General features: G+C 44.5%; 1 protein-coding gene and 1 long non-coding RNA gene across 3 annotated transcripts in view; one reads left to right on the forward strand and one right to left on the reverse strand.

Moving 5' to 3' along the window:
* LOC149463088 (uncharacterized) overlaps positions 1-17,728 on the reverse strand; it is a 547,928-nt gene that overhangs the window by 24,131 nt on the left and 506,069 nt on the right. The gene's annotated exons all lie outside the window — the stretch shown is intronic.
* On the forward strand, positions 5,251-12,784 carry LOC149463090 (protein kinase C delta type-like). Its single transcript, XM_089675889.1, has 2 exons — positions 5,251-5,320; positions 11,643-12,784. Exons 1-2 carry the CDS (start codon positions 5,251-5,253, stop codon positions 12,782-12,784), a joined length of 1,212 nt encoding a protein of 403 aa, XP_089532015.1.

Here is a 17,728-nt window from a genome sequence, read left to right on the forward strand (position 1 = left end):
AGTGTCTGACACTTTTTGATGGATTGATTTGGTTGCACAGCTTGCAGCGTTTCTTATTGCAGGGTTCGCTTCCATTCTTTGTGACATCATAATCAGAAGGAAGTTTCCTACTGATTAGTTTATTTCCGAGGTTGGGGGGTTGTCTGCAAGCCAGTATTGGGGGTTGCTGGAATATTTCTTTCAGAGTTCCATCCTCTGTTATGATGGGTTGTAAATCTTTGATTATTTTTCTTATTCCTTCAAGTGCTGGGTTGTATGTGGTGACTAGAGGTACACGGTTGTTTGTTTTTTTCTCTTTGTACTGAAGTAGATTTTCCCTTCGGGTTCTCTAGGCTGTGTTTATGCCGGTGTTGATAGTTTTGTCCTTGTAACCTTTCTTATGGAAGGCGTCTGCTAGTGTCCCGAGACGTTTATCTCTGTCTCTTGGGTCAGAACATATTCGGTGGTATCTAATGGCCTGACTGTGTATGATGGCACGTTTCGTGTGTTGGGGGTGGAAGCTGGAACTGTGGAAGTACAGTTGCAAGAAAAAGTATGTGAACCCCTTGGGATTACGTGGAGTTTTGCATGAATTGGGCATAAAATGTGCTCTGAACGTCATCTAAGTCACAACAATAGAAGAACACAGGCTGCTGAACATAATACTACACAAAGATTAGATGTTGCCATGGTTTAATTGCACATAACATGTAAACATTCACAGTGCAGGGAGGAAAAAGTATGTGAAGCCCTAGCTTAATGACTTCTCCCAGAGCTAATTGGAGCCAGGAGTGAGCCAACCTTGACTCCAATCAGTGTGATGATATTGGATGTGTTGCTGACAGCTGTCCTGCCCTTAAAAAACACACACCTGTTTTGGGTTTACTGGTTTCAAGAAGCACTGTCTGATGTGAACCATGCCTCGCAGAAAAGAGCTCTCAGAAGACCTACAATCAAGAATTGTTGACTTGCATGAAGCTGGAAAGGGTTACAAAAGTATCTCCAAAAGCCTTGATGTTCATGTGTCCACGGTAAGACAGACTGTCTACAAATGGAGAAAGTTTAGCACTGTTGCTACTCTCCCTAGGCGTGGTCGTCCTGTAAAAATGACTGCAAGAGCACAGCGCAGAATGCTGCATGAGGTAAAGAAGAATCCCAGAGTGTCAGCTAAAGACCTACAGAAATCTCTGGCACATGCTAACATTTTTGTTGACACATCTACAATAAGGAAAACATTAAACAAGAATGGAGTACATGGGAGGACACCACGGAGGAAGCCATTGCTGTCCAAAAAGAATATTGCAGCATGCTTGAAGTTTGCAAAAGAGCACCTGGATGTTCCACAGCACTACTGGCAAAATATACTGTGGACAGATGAAACCAAGATTGAGTTGTTTGGAAAGAACACACAACACTATGTGTGGAGAAAAAAAGGCACAGCACACCAACATCAAAACCTCATCCCCACTATAAAACATGGCGGAGGGAGCATCATGGTTTGGGGCTGCTTTGCTGCCTCAGGGTCTGGACGGATTGTTGTCATTGATGGGAAAATGAATTCCAGAGTTTATCAAGACATTTTGCAGGAAAACGTACGACCATCTGTCCGCCAACTGAAGCTCCGCAGAGGATGGGTGATGCAACAGGACAATGACCCAAAGCATACAAGTAATTCAACAAAACAATGGCTGCAACAGCACAGAATACGCCTTCTGGAGTGGCCCAGTCAGAGTCCTGACCTCAACCCGATTGAAATGCTGTGGCATGACCTTAAGAGAGTGATTCACACCAGACATCCCAAGAATATTGCTACACTGAAACAGTTTTGTGAAGAGGAGTGGTCCAAAATGACTCCAGATCGTTGTGCAGGTCTGATCTGCAACTACAGGAAACGTTTGGTTGAGGTTATTGCTGCCAAAGGAGGGTCAACCAGTTATTAAGTCCAAAGGTTCACATACTTTTTCCTCCCTGCACTGTGAATGTTTATTTGTTATGTGCAATTAAACCATGGCAACATCTAATATTTGTGTAGTATTATGTTCAGCAGACTGTGTTCTCCTATTGTTGTGACTTAGATGACGTTCAGAGCACATTTTATGCCCAATTCATGCAAAACTCCACGTAATCCCAAGGGGTTCACATACTTTTTCTTGCAACTGTAGTTGCATCTGTCAGTGGGTTTCCTGTATATTGAGGTGTGAAGCGTATCATCCCCGATGTATACTTTGGTGTTTAGGAAGTTGACGTGTGTGTTTGAGTATTCCATTTTTAGTTTGATTGATGGATGAAAAGTGTTGATCAATGAGTAAAATTGTTTTAGGTTTTCTTCACCTTCTGTCCATATGATGAAAATATCATCAATATAGCGAAAGTATCTGTATGGTTTTTGTTCCATGCTGTTCAGGACTTGTTCCTCCAGGTCAGCCATAAATAAATTTGCATATTGGGGTGCCATTTTACTTCCCATCGCAGTGCCCATACATTGAAGATAGATGTCTTTATTGAAAGCAAAGTAGTTGTGTGTAAGTATGAATTCAATGAGCTGTGTAACATCCTCAGCAGTGTATTTGTTGTTTGGTGAGGATGATAAAGATCTGTGACATGCAGCTAATCCATCCTTGTGAGGGATATTACTATACAGGGATACTACATCCATAGTCACTAGAAGTGTATTAGATGGTAATTGCTGGATGTTGTTGATCTTGTTCAGAAAGTCAGTTGTGTCTTGCAGGAAACTAGCAGTATTCATGACTAGCGGTTTTAAAAAATTTTCTACAAAGCCTGAGATTTGTTCGGTGAGTGTATTCATACCTGTTATGATGGGTCTGCCTGGATTTCCTGGCTTGTGGACTTTGGGCAGCATGTAGAAGTCCCCGATTTCTGGATGATCCGGAATCGCATTTATAAGTTCTGAATGTAGGTGGGCTGGAAGTGTTTTAATGAGACCTTTTAATTGCTTTGCTTTTTTTTTTCTCAATCCCTTTTAACATTCTGCTTAAACTTTTGTGATTTGTAATAGTACTGTTTGGACTTTGAAGAAAGGGACATAACCTGAAAGCTTGTCCTCAAAATTGTATGTTAGTGCAAATAAAAAAAGTATCACGGACAGTACTCAATTGTTTCTGTCGCAAATGCACTAATACGGCTACAATCACCTCAAGCAATATATATGGATCAGAAATCAATAGATCCGATCTTCACGAGACCGAGTCAAAAAGCCACCACTGAACTCCCTTTAGCCCCAGGTTAGGAGGAATCTTACACCAGGAGGACTCTGGTTGCTATGGTAACCATGCTCGGTGTACTCCCAGTCAGGTACATCATTCTGCGAATAGGAATACCGGCCACTGGGAAAAGCCCATCTAGTCCTATGTATTACTAGGGGATGTCATACACACTACAATCTGATTGTACAATCCCATTTACATTTACCAAAACAATGCAATGAGAGGACAAACCTAAGCAATCCAATCACACGGACCCTTATATTCCAGAATTGTTAGTAGGAGATTGTACAATCAGATTGTATAGTTTAGGGACACAATACTAAATTATGAGCAGCTGGTTTGATGGTAAATCCACCTTCTTGCTCTATTCCTCGCCTTGTTATAACACATCGCACTGTGTATTTTTATTATAACTTTATTGAAGTGTGACAAAATGACACCTCATTCACCTCTATGCACTGCAGCACGTTGTGCCAGGCGGAGGTTTGTCTTGCTGGGTACAAATACAGAAATGCGGCATTTCTTTACAACGCTCCTCAATGCACATTGTGATGGGAGTGACTTTTGGGGGTGGGGGGACCCCTGTGTCAGCTCATGTTTTCTTCATTATGTTTAACCCACCCTGTGCCTGTTAAGGGGTACAGAGTGTGAATGTGAATGTCCTAGTATTGTGTCCTAGTTGTTGTGGGGATTGTCCATTGTTCTCTGCCATGTGGTTGTCCATTGTTCTCTGCCATGTGCTGTATCCCATTGTTCTGTGTCTTGGTTGGGTGGGGGTGTTTCTTGTACCCCTTCCCACTGATGGGGCAGGCTGATGATGTGTTTCCTGTTCCTGGTTGTGTTTCCCCGCCCTGTGTATATATCTTGTGTTTGTGTAAAAAAAAAAGGAGTTGACTTCCTGTCTTAAGAAGAGTCGGGTGCTGTTTATTTCCTGTATGATCAGCGGGTGGTGTCTGGGGATTTGTGTACGGACAGGGAAGCTGCAGTATAACGGAAATACCCTAGTGCAGTCTGGGTCCGGTTACGTTACACACATAGATAATCGCGGTTTTCTAAGAGCCCTTGTGTTTAGGCTGCGTTGGTCTGGGCACATCAATACAGCTCAATGGTTATGGCATGACCGAGCCCTCAGGCTAATCCCCCTTCTCATCCTTACTGGAAGAAAAGCTGGACTGGCAAAACAGGTACCTTGTAATGAGCACCATCCATAGACTGTAAGGAGAACTGCAGGAGAGCTCAGATATCTGTTCCAGGCTGACAGCAGTCAGTACACTTCTACTGCTCATAAGTCCCGCCCCCTTTACCAACTGACACTGGTCATGTGACTACAGTGAGGGTGTCACAGTGAGCAGAGTTGTCACTCAGAGCGGTGAGAGCAGGGCTCAAAACGATTCTTGTTTCACTACAGTAAACATCTCTCTCGCGTGTGCACTGTACTGAGCATTTTCTTGCATCGTTTTTAATGTATTTAATTGCGCTTTTGCTCTTGCGTTCAATTGCGTGTTGAATCTTACATTTTTATCAGCTATTTGCTGTTTCGCTTTTATTTCAACGAGACCTTAAAATGGCTGACACAAAGGAAACACAATTTAAAGTGAAGAAGAGGAGCATTGCTAGAATGGAAGACACCCTGAACTTTATCAGGGAACATTTTCCATCTGTTCGAGAATCCCCTCCTCGGCGAGACTATGTGTTGGCTCGCAGTACGCTCAACTATTCAGAAGTCCTGGATAGGGAGCGCTCAAAAGAGGAGAAAGACGAGTACTACAAAGGAAGGTATGAGAGACGGCAGGATGATCTACAATCAGGACTTTTAACTCCAGATGGAATACCCAACAAAATGTTCGGAGCTCCAATCCTGGAAAAATTAGATACTTATTCCTGCACGCTGAATGACAAAAACCTAAACGATCTAAAGGTCTTCATAAAGGAGAAATATCCCAAAAAGAAGAGACTGGAACCGAGCTAAGTTGTAAGCCAGGACGAACATTCAGCTACCTCTGAGTACCTTACAAGACGAACGGACATTGAACAAGCAAAGCCCATGTCACAGCACCGTCCTGAGTCGTCCAAACCAGCCTGTACACAACCTGGGACCCAGGATGGACATTCCGGTACTCCTGAGTACCTGAATAAACAAAAGGGTTTTAATCAACTGAATTAGGAGAAGAAATTTGCTGCAGAGAGAAGAGCAAAGTATGAATTGCTGCAGAAGTTGTTGAAAGAAAAGAGGGATCAGGCTCCGGAGTGTTCCAGGACAACGCTGACTGGACCCCAAACTGTACGCATGGAAAGAAAAGACACAACTTCAGAAAACACAGCTATTCCAAGCTGGCAAAATGAGAAATGTAAGCCCAGACTGCAATGTAACCAGCTACCCAATGGAGACTTGAAACCCAAGGTACCATTGGAGACAAAGAAGCTATCTCCTGCAGAGAGAAGAGCAAAGTATGAATTGCTGCAGAAGTTGTTGAAAGAAAAGAGGGATCAGGTTCCGAAGTGTTCCAGGACACGGTATACTGGACCCCAAACTCTGAGCATGGAAAGGAATGGCACAACTTCAGAAAATGCACCTATATGCAAACTGGCAAAAGCGTACCGATCAGGTGCTCCAGCCTAATCCCATGAAATGTCCTGGGATGATACCTTCCACAGAGCAGAGAGCAGAGTATGGATTGACTCAGAAGTTGTTGAAAGAAAAGAGGGATAAGGTTCCGAAGTGTTCCAGGACACGGCTGATTGAACCAGAACTATAAGCATGGGAAGGAAAGGGCCAATTTCAGAAAATGCAGCTGTTCCAAGATGGAAAAACTGTGCCAATCAGGTGCTCCTGTCTAAACCACCTCCACCAAGAGTAGCAGAGCACAGAAGATCTACACAACGGCCACAAATCCTCAGGGACAAAATGCAAAAGAAGTTTGAGGGATTGGCTGCAGCCAGGCTGGAGAGTTTAAAAAAGTTTGATGAACTTCCACAATATTATAATAGCATAACAGAATATGACAGACATCACTAAATGGTGGACTGCAGTCCAGAAGCCAAGAATGGGCAGTGCTGGGAAGGGGGGGGGGAGGTTAAGAGGGAAAATGTTTTAGGTGGAAGATATGAAAGGGGGCAGCTCTGTGGGTGGTTTGCTGTGAGGAGGGCAGAGCATACCACTGGGGAAGGGGGAGGGAGTTGTGATAATAGAGGAGGGAGTGCTTTGGGAAGGATAAGTTATGCACAGAGGGGACAGTGTTGGGGGGGAGTGAAGGGGGGGAAGTTCTGCTGGCGAAAGAGGATTGAAGGGGGGTTGAGGACTACAATGAAAAAGGGGGTGCGTTGTGAAGAGGTTTCAGTATACTATTGTAAAGTGGGGGTGGGGTGATATGCAGAGGGGCCTGAGAACACTGTTGTGATGGAGAAACAATGGTCCGATACACACAAGCATGTCCACCACAAAAAAAATAAAATTAAGCTTTTGGAGTGGCCAAGTCAAAGTCCAGACTTAAATCCCATTGAGATGCTGTGGCATGACCTTAAAAAGGCCTTTCATGCTGGAAAACCCTCCAAGGTGGCTGAATTAAAACAATTCTGCAAAGAAGAGTGGGACAAAATCCCTCCACAGTGGTGTGAAAGGCTCATTGCCAATCATTGCAAATGCTTAATTGCAGTTGTTGCCATCAAGGGAGGCACAACCAGTTATTAGGTTTAGGGGGCATTTACTTTTTCACATAGGGCCAGGCAGGTTTGGACAGATTGTTTTTCCCTTAATAAAATGAAAGCGTCACATCACTTAAAAACTGCACTTTGTACTTAGTCTGGTTTTCTTCATGTAATATTAAAATGTGTTTGACAGTCTGAATCATCTAAGTGAGACAAATATGCAAAAAAAAAACCAGGAAGGGGGCAAATACTTATTTGACAGCACTGTTTGTGTGTGTATGAATTTTTACAGCATGTCTGAGCTTTCAGAAAGCAGAGAGCAGAGAAATGAAGTTACAGTCTGCAGAGCTCATTGAGAGCTGATTGGAGGGAAGGGACACCCCCCCCCCCTCCCCCTTACACATCACACAGGAACAGAAATAAGGTTGTCCATCAAAGGCTGTGTGCTGGAGCTCCATCATGTGTCACCTTTTTTCTCTTGGGGTCATGAAAATCTGACAGGTGTGACTCAAACAGATAGCACAGGAACGAGGTAGCAGAGAAAAAGAACACTTAGGGCCAGTTTACAGCACAATAATGCACTCCGGATGCATTAAAGATACATTTTTGCTGACAGTTCACACCACACGCAGTTTTCATGAAGTTTGCTGTTTCAGTACAGTTCTGTATAAAAAAATGCAGAATGTTCTACTTTTTTTTCTGCACTGGAAACTGACTGGAACTGACTGCACTGGTGTGAACTAGGGCCATTGGAGTACATGGAAAACACCGTGCATGCATTTTTTTTGATGCAGAAAAAAAGGCTCAGGACTGCATCTAATGTGAACTAGACCGTAGCGCTCTGGATTGAGACACGCACACACTAAATCTGTTTGATGGTCAAAATCATTAAAGTGTGACAAATATGCAAAAAAAAAATAGGAAGGGGGCAAATATTTTCTTTTACAGCACTGTATAGATTTATTTCATATACAAATATTTCTAACACATCAAGAAAGTTGGGGTAGCATCCGCAACTACTGAGATGACACCAGACACAGGACAGTGGATTTTCAAGTAGGATAAGCAGAATGATGGAATTGATAGAAGTAAATAAGGAGTATAGTATAATCAGAAGCAACCACTGGTGCATATATGATACAAAATGAAGCTAAAATAACCCAAAAGTCCATAAAAGTCTGTAATGGTCCATATACTTTAGTGGCAGCTCCTCAGTGACACTGACATAATAACAATAGGGAACATAAGGAAACAGCAAGGGTCTGCAAATGGAATTGCATTGAGAGGGAGGACAGTAAAGCCGGCCATAGATAGGATCAAAAACCAAGCGAAAATTCTTGTTGAACGTAGAATCGTTTGGTTTTCGCATTATTAGTGTGCCTGCTGCGAGATGCGATTTTCATGCAGCAATCGAAAGTGCCAGACCCAACATGCCGCAATTTATTTTAGAAAAATCAAACAAATGATGGCACACTTGTAAGAGCTATTCTCATTTTTCAATCGACAGAATGTTCAGTTTTCAACTCATCTATGGCCGGCTTAAAGATTTCTTCACACCATACATGTGCGGTGGTATGCAGAAAAACCCAGTCAGTCAATGGATATGGTGTAAACAAGCCTTACAGCCCGAGTGCTACTAAGCAGGAAGCGCAGCCTGAGGATGGAATGGGCCGGTATGGCTTCCCCTTTGTAGCTGATCAGTGGTCTTTGGGGCTAAGATCTCAGTGTGGTCAGATATCACATTAAGATTGCTATGTCTTGGTGACCTAAGGGATGTCATGGGGACTTATAAAAGCCATGCACTGAGAATAGATATCCAGGGCTGAGGACTACCATATTGTCCAATTTTTAACATTATTTTTCCTTTATATAGTAAAAAAAAAAAAAAAACAAAAACAGTGGATATTAAACATCACCAAAAGAAAGTTCTATTTCTAAAATAAAAGGTATATGAAATCCATTAGTATACAGCGTTACATGACCAGTTGTCATTCTATCTCAGCGTTGAAATCTGACCAATGTCCTGATAATGAAGGAATATTACAGCCTGGCACTCAACGGACTACACACTATATGGCCAAAATGTCTTCTTCCCCTCCCCCCTCCCGCAGGCTAAGATCACATGACCATTAATTTCAGTTGGGAGCCAGCAGATCAGAACATGGCAGGTACAGGGCTAAAAATAGAACCTTGTCCTGGTGTATAACTTTGTGAATCCCATCCATAGACAGGAATAACATGATTTCATTGGGCGCTGGATACATAAAACATGAATAATACAGATGTAAGCTGAGCAAAGATGTCCCACATTTCGTTTATTAGAAAAAAAATGACCCAAAAAATGTGATATACAAACACCACATAGGAAGCCCAATGTTTTTTCCATATATGGTCATGTACCTTCCAAGCCAGGGTCATGTCACCTTGTTTCCATAGCTACCAGAACTCTGATGTCATCACCACTTAGCTCCGCCCCCTCAGCTTGCAGTCATTCCCTTTGTGTACGCTACCAGGAGTGGAAGCGATTTCTCTTTCTCTGTGCAGCTTTGTCATTTGTAATCATGAAGCGGCTATTTACAAGAAAGAGAGCAAATAATGTGAAGGACCTCCTGAAAACCAACAAGGAGGAGCCTTTTACATTACAAACAGTGGGACCCTTAACAGAGGACCACAGAACAGCATCACAGCCCCAAGATTCTGCCCCTAAAAGGGGGAGATTTAGGGCAACTGGGAAAAGATTTTGGCATTGTCTGGCTAGATGTTGCCCCTTTTCTCAGACAAAATTAGAAGAAGAAGACGCAGAAAGTAAGTACTAGTCTGTTGAGATATAATGCAGGGCACTGTAAGGGTATACAACATTTATCACCAATTACATATATATTGGGGTCACTATACATACACATAATGGGGTCACCGGGTAGAGAGTAGGGGAGAGTTAAGACCCCGTCAGGTACCTGGAGGTCCTGCCAGTAATAGCACTTGTCATTAGCAGCAGCATTTGTCAGCCTGCCCTCAGTTGAATTCAGGTGACAGTTGGGCTGCAGGGGTCAGGGGTCAGGGGTCAGGTGTGCAGGAGGCATACATGGTCTATGGATAAATACAAAGTCAGTGTGAGCCCCTCCCCAGTGACAGGCTGTGTATACAGGACCCTTCAATAGGAATGAGACCTTACACTGCCCCCCCCATGACATTCCTATTCACTAGGACCATTCCTATAGACAGTTGTGTCCTAGGATCTGTATGACCAGGCAGACTGGGGGCTGCAGGAGCAGACCATTCATTCCGCTTTGTCATATTTTTCTACACACACATTTCTAAATCGTTAGGAAAGTTGGGGTGTCATCCACAACTACGGACTCACAACCAAATACAACATAGTGTTACATTTATATTTAGTCAATGAAGATAAGCAGAGTGATGGAATTGCATTGAGAGGGAGGAACAGCTTAGGGCTCATTTACACCACATGCATTGAACGTAGTATGAATGCATATACAAGAAAAACAATGCATTTCAATAAGCCTCGTTTACCCCATTGCACTGCATGTGCGTTTATGAAAAGTACAACATGCTGTATTGTAGGGGGGGTGTGTAGAAAAAACGTAGCTCAATGGATATGATGTAAACAAGCCCTAGAGCACAAGAGTTACTTAGCAGAAAGTGCAGCCTGAGTATGGAATGGGCCAGTATGGATTCCCCATTGTAGCTGATCATTGCTCTTTGGCAGTAAGATCTCAATATGGTCAGATATCACATTAGGATTGCTATCTTTTGGTGGTCTGAAAGTGTAAGTACGGTTACTCAGCATTTCATAGCTGTTAGGCTCAGCTCACACGAGCTTTGTCAGCAGGTGTCAGACGGACTTTTGGGAAGCATTTTTAAAGCTTCTCAAACGCTTATGAAAATTCTGCACATGGCAGCACACAGTGCTGTTCACACTGAAGCGTTAGCGTCGCGGCAAAACTGACGCTTCGGGGTTTATGTACTAAAGCTGGAGAGTCCAAAATCAGACTCCCTTCTGCATAGAAACCAATCAGCTTCTAACCTCAGCTTGTCCAATGAAGCTTTGGCAATGAAACCTGGAAGCTGATTGATTTCTATGCAGAAGTGAGTCTGATTTTGCACTCTCCAGCTTTAGTAAATAAACCCCTTCGTGTCGAGTCAGGAGGAGTTGAAGCCTCCCATTCAAGTCTATGGTGGAGGTTGCGGTGCGGTTGCGAGGCAGTTGCGGGGCGTTAACACCATTTAACTTCATTATAAGCGTTTGTGGTGCGGTTTTAACGCTTGGCAAATGTCTAACAGGTTCAAAAAAGCGCATGGGGCGTTTGGGGAACGTTAAAAACGCTTCCCATACGCCTGTCTAACGCCTGTCCAAGGCTATAGGGGCGTTTGGCAAGAGTTAGAAAGAAAGTCAAGTGTGAACGAGCCCTTAGGGATGTTACGGGTTTTAGAAAGCCATGCACTGACAATAGATTCCCAGGGCTGAGAACCATATTGTCTAGGAATGGATAGAACTGCCATAAAGGACAACGTGTCACATAAGATTAGTGTCACAACAAAGATTCCCTTCCATATGTAAAAGAAAAAAAAGACATTTAAATGGCCGCAGTTACCTCATCTGTGATGTTTTTTTTTTTTTGTTATTTATCTACTTGTACATGTTCTGTTTACCTCTCATACTATGTTTGTTAAATTTATGCAAAATAATAAAGACATATATGCCTTTAAATGGCCGCAGTTTCACATAAATGATGTGGAAGTAGAAATAATACTTTTTTTCTCTGTCTCCAGGCAAAAATGAGATCCCATCCAACAAAGACACTGCGCAAATTCAGCAAGCTACATCGATGGAGGACAAGAAACCTCCCAATACTTCACATACCAGTGAGAGTAAGGAGGCTTCACTGGTCAAATCTACTTCACCTACCGACCAGTCCTACAAACTCAGCCTGGAAAGTTTCACCTTCCATAGAGTACTAGGACAGGGGAGCTTTGGAAAAGTAGTGTTGGCCTCTCATCCTGACATTAAGCAGAAGCTAGCAGTGAAAATGGTTAAAAAAAGACCATTACTTCGACAGGATCCCAGCTGCGTCATTACAGAGAGCTACATAATGGAAATGTGCAACAGATACTCATTTTTCGCACATCTCTACTGCTCCTTTCAAACAGAGACTCATCTCGTCTTTGCTATGGAGTTCCTGGGCGGAGGAGATCTTGAAAAATTCATAAGAGATTCAGCTCCACTTGATGAAGTAACCTTAAGATGTGTTACTGCCGAAATTCTCTGTGGACTGCAGCACCTTCATTCTCTTCAGATTGTCCACAGAGATCTAAAACCAGAGAACATTCTTCTGGATAACGCCGGGCACGTCAAGATTGCCGATTTCGGCCTGTCGGCAATGTTCGTCACGGAGAAAAACAGAGTCAAAAGTTGCGTGGGGACGCTATGTTACATGGCCCCTGAAGTCTATTATCAAAGGCCATACTATTACCCGGCTGACTATTTCTCATTTGGGATAATAGTATATGAGATGGCCTTAGGCGAGCATCCTTTTTATACTGGACAGGAGACTGAAGAGCAGTTGGTTACTTCCATGTACGCCACGGAACCCTATTTCCTACGGCACTTGAACTTTTATCTGCAAGAACTCTTACTCAGACTTTTACGTCATGACCAAGAGCAACGTGCGCACCTGGTGTGCAATCTCAGATCACACCCTTTCTTCAAGGGTATTGACTGGGAAGAGATAGAAGAAGGACCATCACTCGTACAAAGTACATTGGAACCTATTCTCAAGGAACCACTGCAGGAAATCATTGAAGTGGATACTTTTCTGTCCAAAGACCTGGAGATGCCAATTGACTCATTGCATCAGGAGTATTTTAAGGCATTTGAATACATTAGTGAGAGAATGAAGGCGAGACAAGCCTGATCCTCACCACCACCACAACCAGAGGGCCATCCTTCAATGGGTGGTCAACTAAAAAGTTCACAACAGTGAACAAAAAATGTAAATTAGATATGATGATAGATAGATAGATAGATAGATAGATAGATAGATAGATAGATAGGATAGATAGATAAGATAGATAGATAAAATAGATAGATAGATAGATAGATAGATAGATAGATAGATAGATAGATAGATAGATAGATAGATAGATAGAGCGCTATCCTGCCACGGTGGAAATCACAGTGGTGACCCAGGATTCTCGACTACACAGGTTGAGGGGCTCCAGGCAGTTGTAATGCAGAGGAAACTGGTTTATCAGTTTCCTCTTTGGCTTGTAAAGCCTGTTTTGGGACCTGTAGCCTGGAGATTTCTAAGAGATTTGGGAGGGATGAAATCTCCAATCCTGGGCCCATGTTTTGAGAGCAGCCAGCGCGCTGATTGCACAGGTGTGTGCAGGCTTTTTTGTGGAGGCCAGGCCATGATTCTGGGCTCCACCCCAGCAGACAGGAGGGCTCCACCCTGGCACACAGGAGGGCTCTGCCTTGGAGTCAGGTGGGCTTCACCTAGTAGAGGTGGAAGCCAGACAAGCTGTGTGCTATTGGCGAGCTGTATGCGGGAAAGCCATTTCGGATAGAGTCTGCAGGAGACAGACGGAAATCGATGTACAAGCCAGATGGCTGAATATTGATTCATTTGTTTGATGGTGGATACCCCTGCGTGGGAAAGATTTATGGAATAGATAATATTGATAGATAGATGGGCGGCACAGTGGCTTAGTGGTTAGCACTTCTGCCTTGCAGTAATTGGGTCATGGGTTCGATTTCCAACCATGGCGCCTCCTGCATGGATTTTGCATTTTCTCCCTGTGTTCGCGTGGGTTTCCTCCGGGTACTCCGGTTTCCTCCCACACTCCAAAGACATGCTGGTAGGTTAATTGGCTCCTGTCTTAATTGTCCTAGTTTCATCCCTGGCCATGTGGGATCTCCTGCATGGTAGGGGTTGGGGAAAGACATGGCAACCTACCCTGTAAAATAATTGCTAAGAAAATTCATGGAAAAAGTCGCTTACGAGTGACGGTCCATGCAATTACCAAGGGTCGGATACGACTGAATGGATAGATAGATAGATAGATAGATAGATAGATAGATAGAGATTAAGGTAGGAACTGGCCAGAGAGGGATTACTTTGACGTAGTTGGCCGGCTTAAACATGCATTGAAATGTATGTGAACGAAAAATCCCTGTTTATATGGGAAGTTTGCTAGAAGGGGGTATATAGCAATGTGTAGATGGTTTAACAGAATTTTTAGTGGTCACACCCATCACAGGTTGCCTGCAAAAATCTATGGGGGGGTGTAGACAAGACCAGTCACCCTGCACAAGGGCCCCAGCCCTGGTTCACACAAGAACACTGCTGTGGGTGGCAATAGATTCCTAACGACACTCCAAACACAGATCACAAATACAGTGTGTTTGCCTGCACCAAAATGCATGGTACCGCAGAGCCATGTTTTTTATTATTATAATACAGGATTTATATAGCGCCAACAGCTTACGCAGCGCTTTACAACATAAGGGCAGACTGTACAATTCCAATACAAATGAATACAGAAGGACTGAGAGGGCCCGGCTCGTTGGAGCTTACAACCATGTGATCCAGTTTCAGTGCGTTTTTAAATTGCATCGCACTGAACTGCACAGGGACACACAGCGCGTTACTGTGCAATGCCGGTGTCAACCTGCACTAAGTCTGTACACAGTTTGGCTCCCCAGTCCCCTGACTCCAGGCTCAGTTCTTTGTGGATCAATTTCACCTGATGGGATGGACTGCCTGTTCTCATACACTCTTTCATGCCTGGACAGACTCTCTGCGACCTAGTGCATGCAACTCTGGTGTTTAAGTGAGGGTGGAGGGCACAGGTGCACCATCCAGTCCCACTGCTGGCAGACTGGAAAAGTCTATGGGAAACTGACAGCTGGTGGAAGGTGCACCCAATCCTACGAACATTTAGGGGACTATACACCCAGAGACGAATGCCCAGAAAGCCAGCAATCTGCATTGCGATCATTCGTCCCTGGGTGCATACTGCCCTAAATGTTAGTAGCTCTAGGTGCATTATCCTGTCCAGCTGCAGCCGCAAGGTTTCACAAGCTGCAACTGCAAGGCGTCTCTCTGTCACCTTGGCGTGATGAAGGTCCCTTGCAGGTTCCAAAATGTTGCATTGCTCATGTAACACGCCTAAACAACACAAATAAAGGCAGTTCTACTGAAGCAGATAGCGCTGCGCTAGCCGTTATCTCTGTTCGCTGTGGCCACATCCACCCAATGCTGCAACACCCCACAATTGCGTTCCGCTGCGGCGTACAATTGAGATAAAGCGCAAAAAGTATGTAGTGAGTGCAAAGAAGTAAATAAGCAGCTAGCACAAAGTGGCAAACCCTCTTCTTCCACTACATAAACATAGAAATAAAGGTGCAGCGCTAATAAACAGGAAACAAATATGTGAATACAGCGCACTGAGGAGCCTGGAAGCGGTCGGAGCTCACAGAGCTCCAACAGGGTCAGTCCAGCGCTGTGACCTACCCGCAGGTTGCTCTGTGAGCTCCGCCCACTTCCAGGCTCCTCAGTGCACTGTATTCGATAACGCCTTGGCTCCTCCCACAGTCCAGAGCTTTTGACAGAGAAGGAGAGTGCTGTAGCCCCACACCATTCTCAGCCCCCTCCCTCTGTCCATCCACCGGTGGCCCAGACATTACCCCAAACATTCATCAACTGCAAACTTTAATGGGCTGTAATGCACCTCAACAGCAGGATTTTGGCAGCAGGTGTCAGCCAATGATTCCTGGCTGACACCTGCTGATCTGCTGTGTCCAATCACAGCCCAGAGCCCTGTGTTAGCAAAAACACAGGGTTCTGTACAGAGGGAATGATCTGTCTGTTTCTTCTCCCTGCAAAGCAAGAAGAAGGAACAGATTTTAGTAAAAACATTTTTAGTTTTCAGTAAATTCATATGCACACACTTAACCCTTTGATTACCCCAGAATGTTAGCCCCTTCCCAGTCCACGTCATTCGCACAGTGACAGTGTAAAGTACTATTATTGATCTTTGTAATAGTGTCACTGGTAATGTCAGTGTCAGTTGGTATCAGATTGCCTACAGCACTATCACAGTCCCACTTCAAGACGCTGATCACTGCAATTACTAGTATAAATAAAAATTTCCAGTTTATTTATACCATATTTTTTAGGCGCCATAACGTTCGCACAAACCAATCAATATACACTTAGTGTGATTTTTTTTTTTTTAACAAAGACGTAGCAGAATACATTTTGGCATAAATTCATGAAGAAATGTGGTTTTAATTTCTTTATTGGATATTTTTCTGTAACAAAGTAAAATATATTGGGTTTTTTTTTCAAAATGTTCTATCTTTTTTCGGTTTATAACTTAAAAATGTAGATGGGGGCGTGTCCAAGATGGCGACCGGACGAGTCGCATGACCTGGAGCTCCGGCGGTATTCCTTACCATCCTCCGGCATCCAGGTCGTATAGGAGGGCAGGGGCGAGCGGGATACTCACCCGTCCCTCCTGCATCACTGCTGGGCAGACTCGGGTGCTTTGGGCGCCGTTCTGAGGTGGCGACCCAGTGCGGCCTGTTGCGGCCGGGTGCAGCCGCAGAGTCCTCCGGCGGATCAGCTAGAGGTGGTGTGATACACAGTGCAGGAGTGGGAAGGGGGATGGCTGATCACCCCCCCTTCCGCTCGTTCAGTGAGCAGCCGACTTGCCACCCCTCTGGGTCTGTCGGGACGCTCCGGAGGACCATCGGTATCACCCTCCCTCCCCCTCACAAGTGTTACAGGGGTGGTGAGGCTTAATGCGGCCTAGTGAGCCCAGGACCTCTCCCATCAGAGCACAGGCTGGGTGCGATCCCATTCACGGACGGATCACTACCCAAGCACATACACCTCCTCCCACAGCCATCTGTCAGCATTCCAGGGCCCATCGGGGCATCCCCCACACAAACCCAGGGAACACCGGCATACTGTAGAGGCCCTGCTATAGCCCATACAGCAGGAAGCTGTGTTGAGGTTAGGCCTACGGAAGATATATCCCCTGCAGATTCATATAAGGGGACGACAGTGATAATCACCACATCCACACAGCAAAACTCAGTGTCTCCCCTGATTTGCCTATCCTCTTAAGCCCGTGGAGGCTTACAGCGCAATTTTGGGCCTGTTTTCAGCTACCTATCCACATCTTCACTTTCCTGTTTTTGGGGACCCAGCGTGACCTCAAAGAAAATGGCAATATAATACCTTGAGCCTTGACACATGTAGGTGGGGCTACGCATACATAACAAGGGGTCGCTGCTGCCATGGGGAAAGCAGATAAGAAAGCCACCACTCCTCGTTCCAGATCCCCTCGCCGTACAGGTGGTTCTGCTAATCGCAGTATCCCGGAATTATTCCGATCTCTCACTCCGGATCAAGCAGAATCTTCCGCCCTTGCATCCCCACTACATTCGCCTGCGAGAGAGACTCTTTCACAGTCTATGAGTTCGGCAACAGCTAACACAACTGGACGCTCCGAACCTCCCCCTCTCACCATAGGGGATTTGAAAGCGGTTGCATCGGATATTAAAGGGACTCTTTCTGCAGCAATAGCTGAGTTACACATCGACATGCAGGCAGTGGCTCATAGGCTGGATGCAGTAGAAGATAAAGTTAATATGCAGGGTCTTGCTATTCATGATATGCGCAAGCAGGTTGACACGCACACCTTGCACTTAAGAGAGCTCGATCGCCACATCGAAGACCTAGATAATAGGGGAAGACGACATAATTTAAGAGTGCGCGGTGTACCAGAAGCAATAGAACCTGGCCAACTGGCCCAAGCTCTTTTATCTATCTCTAATGATCTTT

The sequence above is a fragment of the Staurois parvus genome, unplaced genomic scaffold, assembly GCF_062004578.1.
Source record: "Staurois parvus isolate SC_StPar_1 unplaced genomic scaffold, SC_StPar_1.0 ptg000159l, whole genome shotgun sequence".
NCBI lineage: Eukaryota > Metazoa > Chordata > Amphibia > Anura > Ranidae > Staurois > Staurois parvus.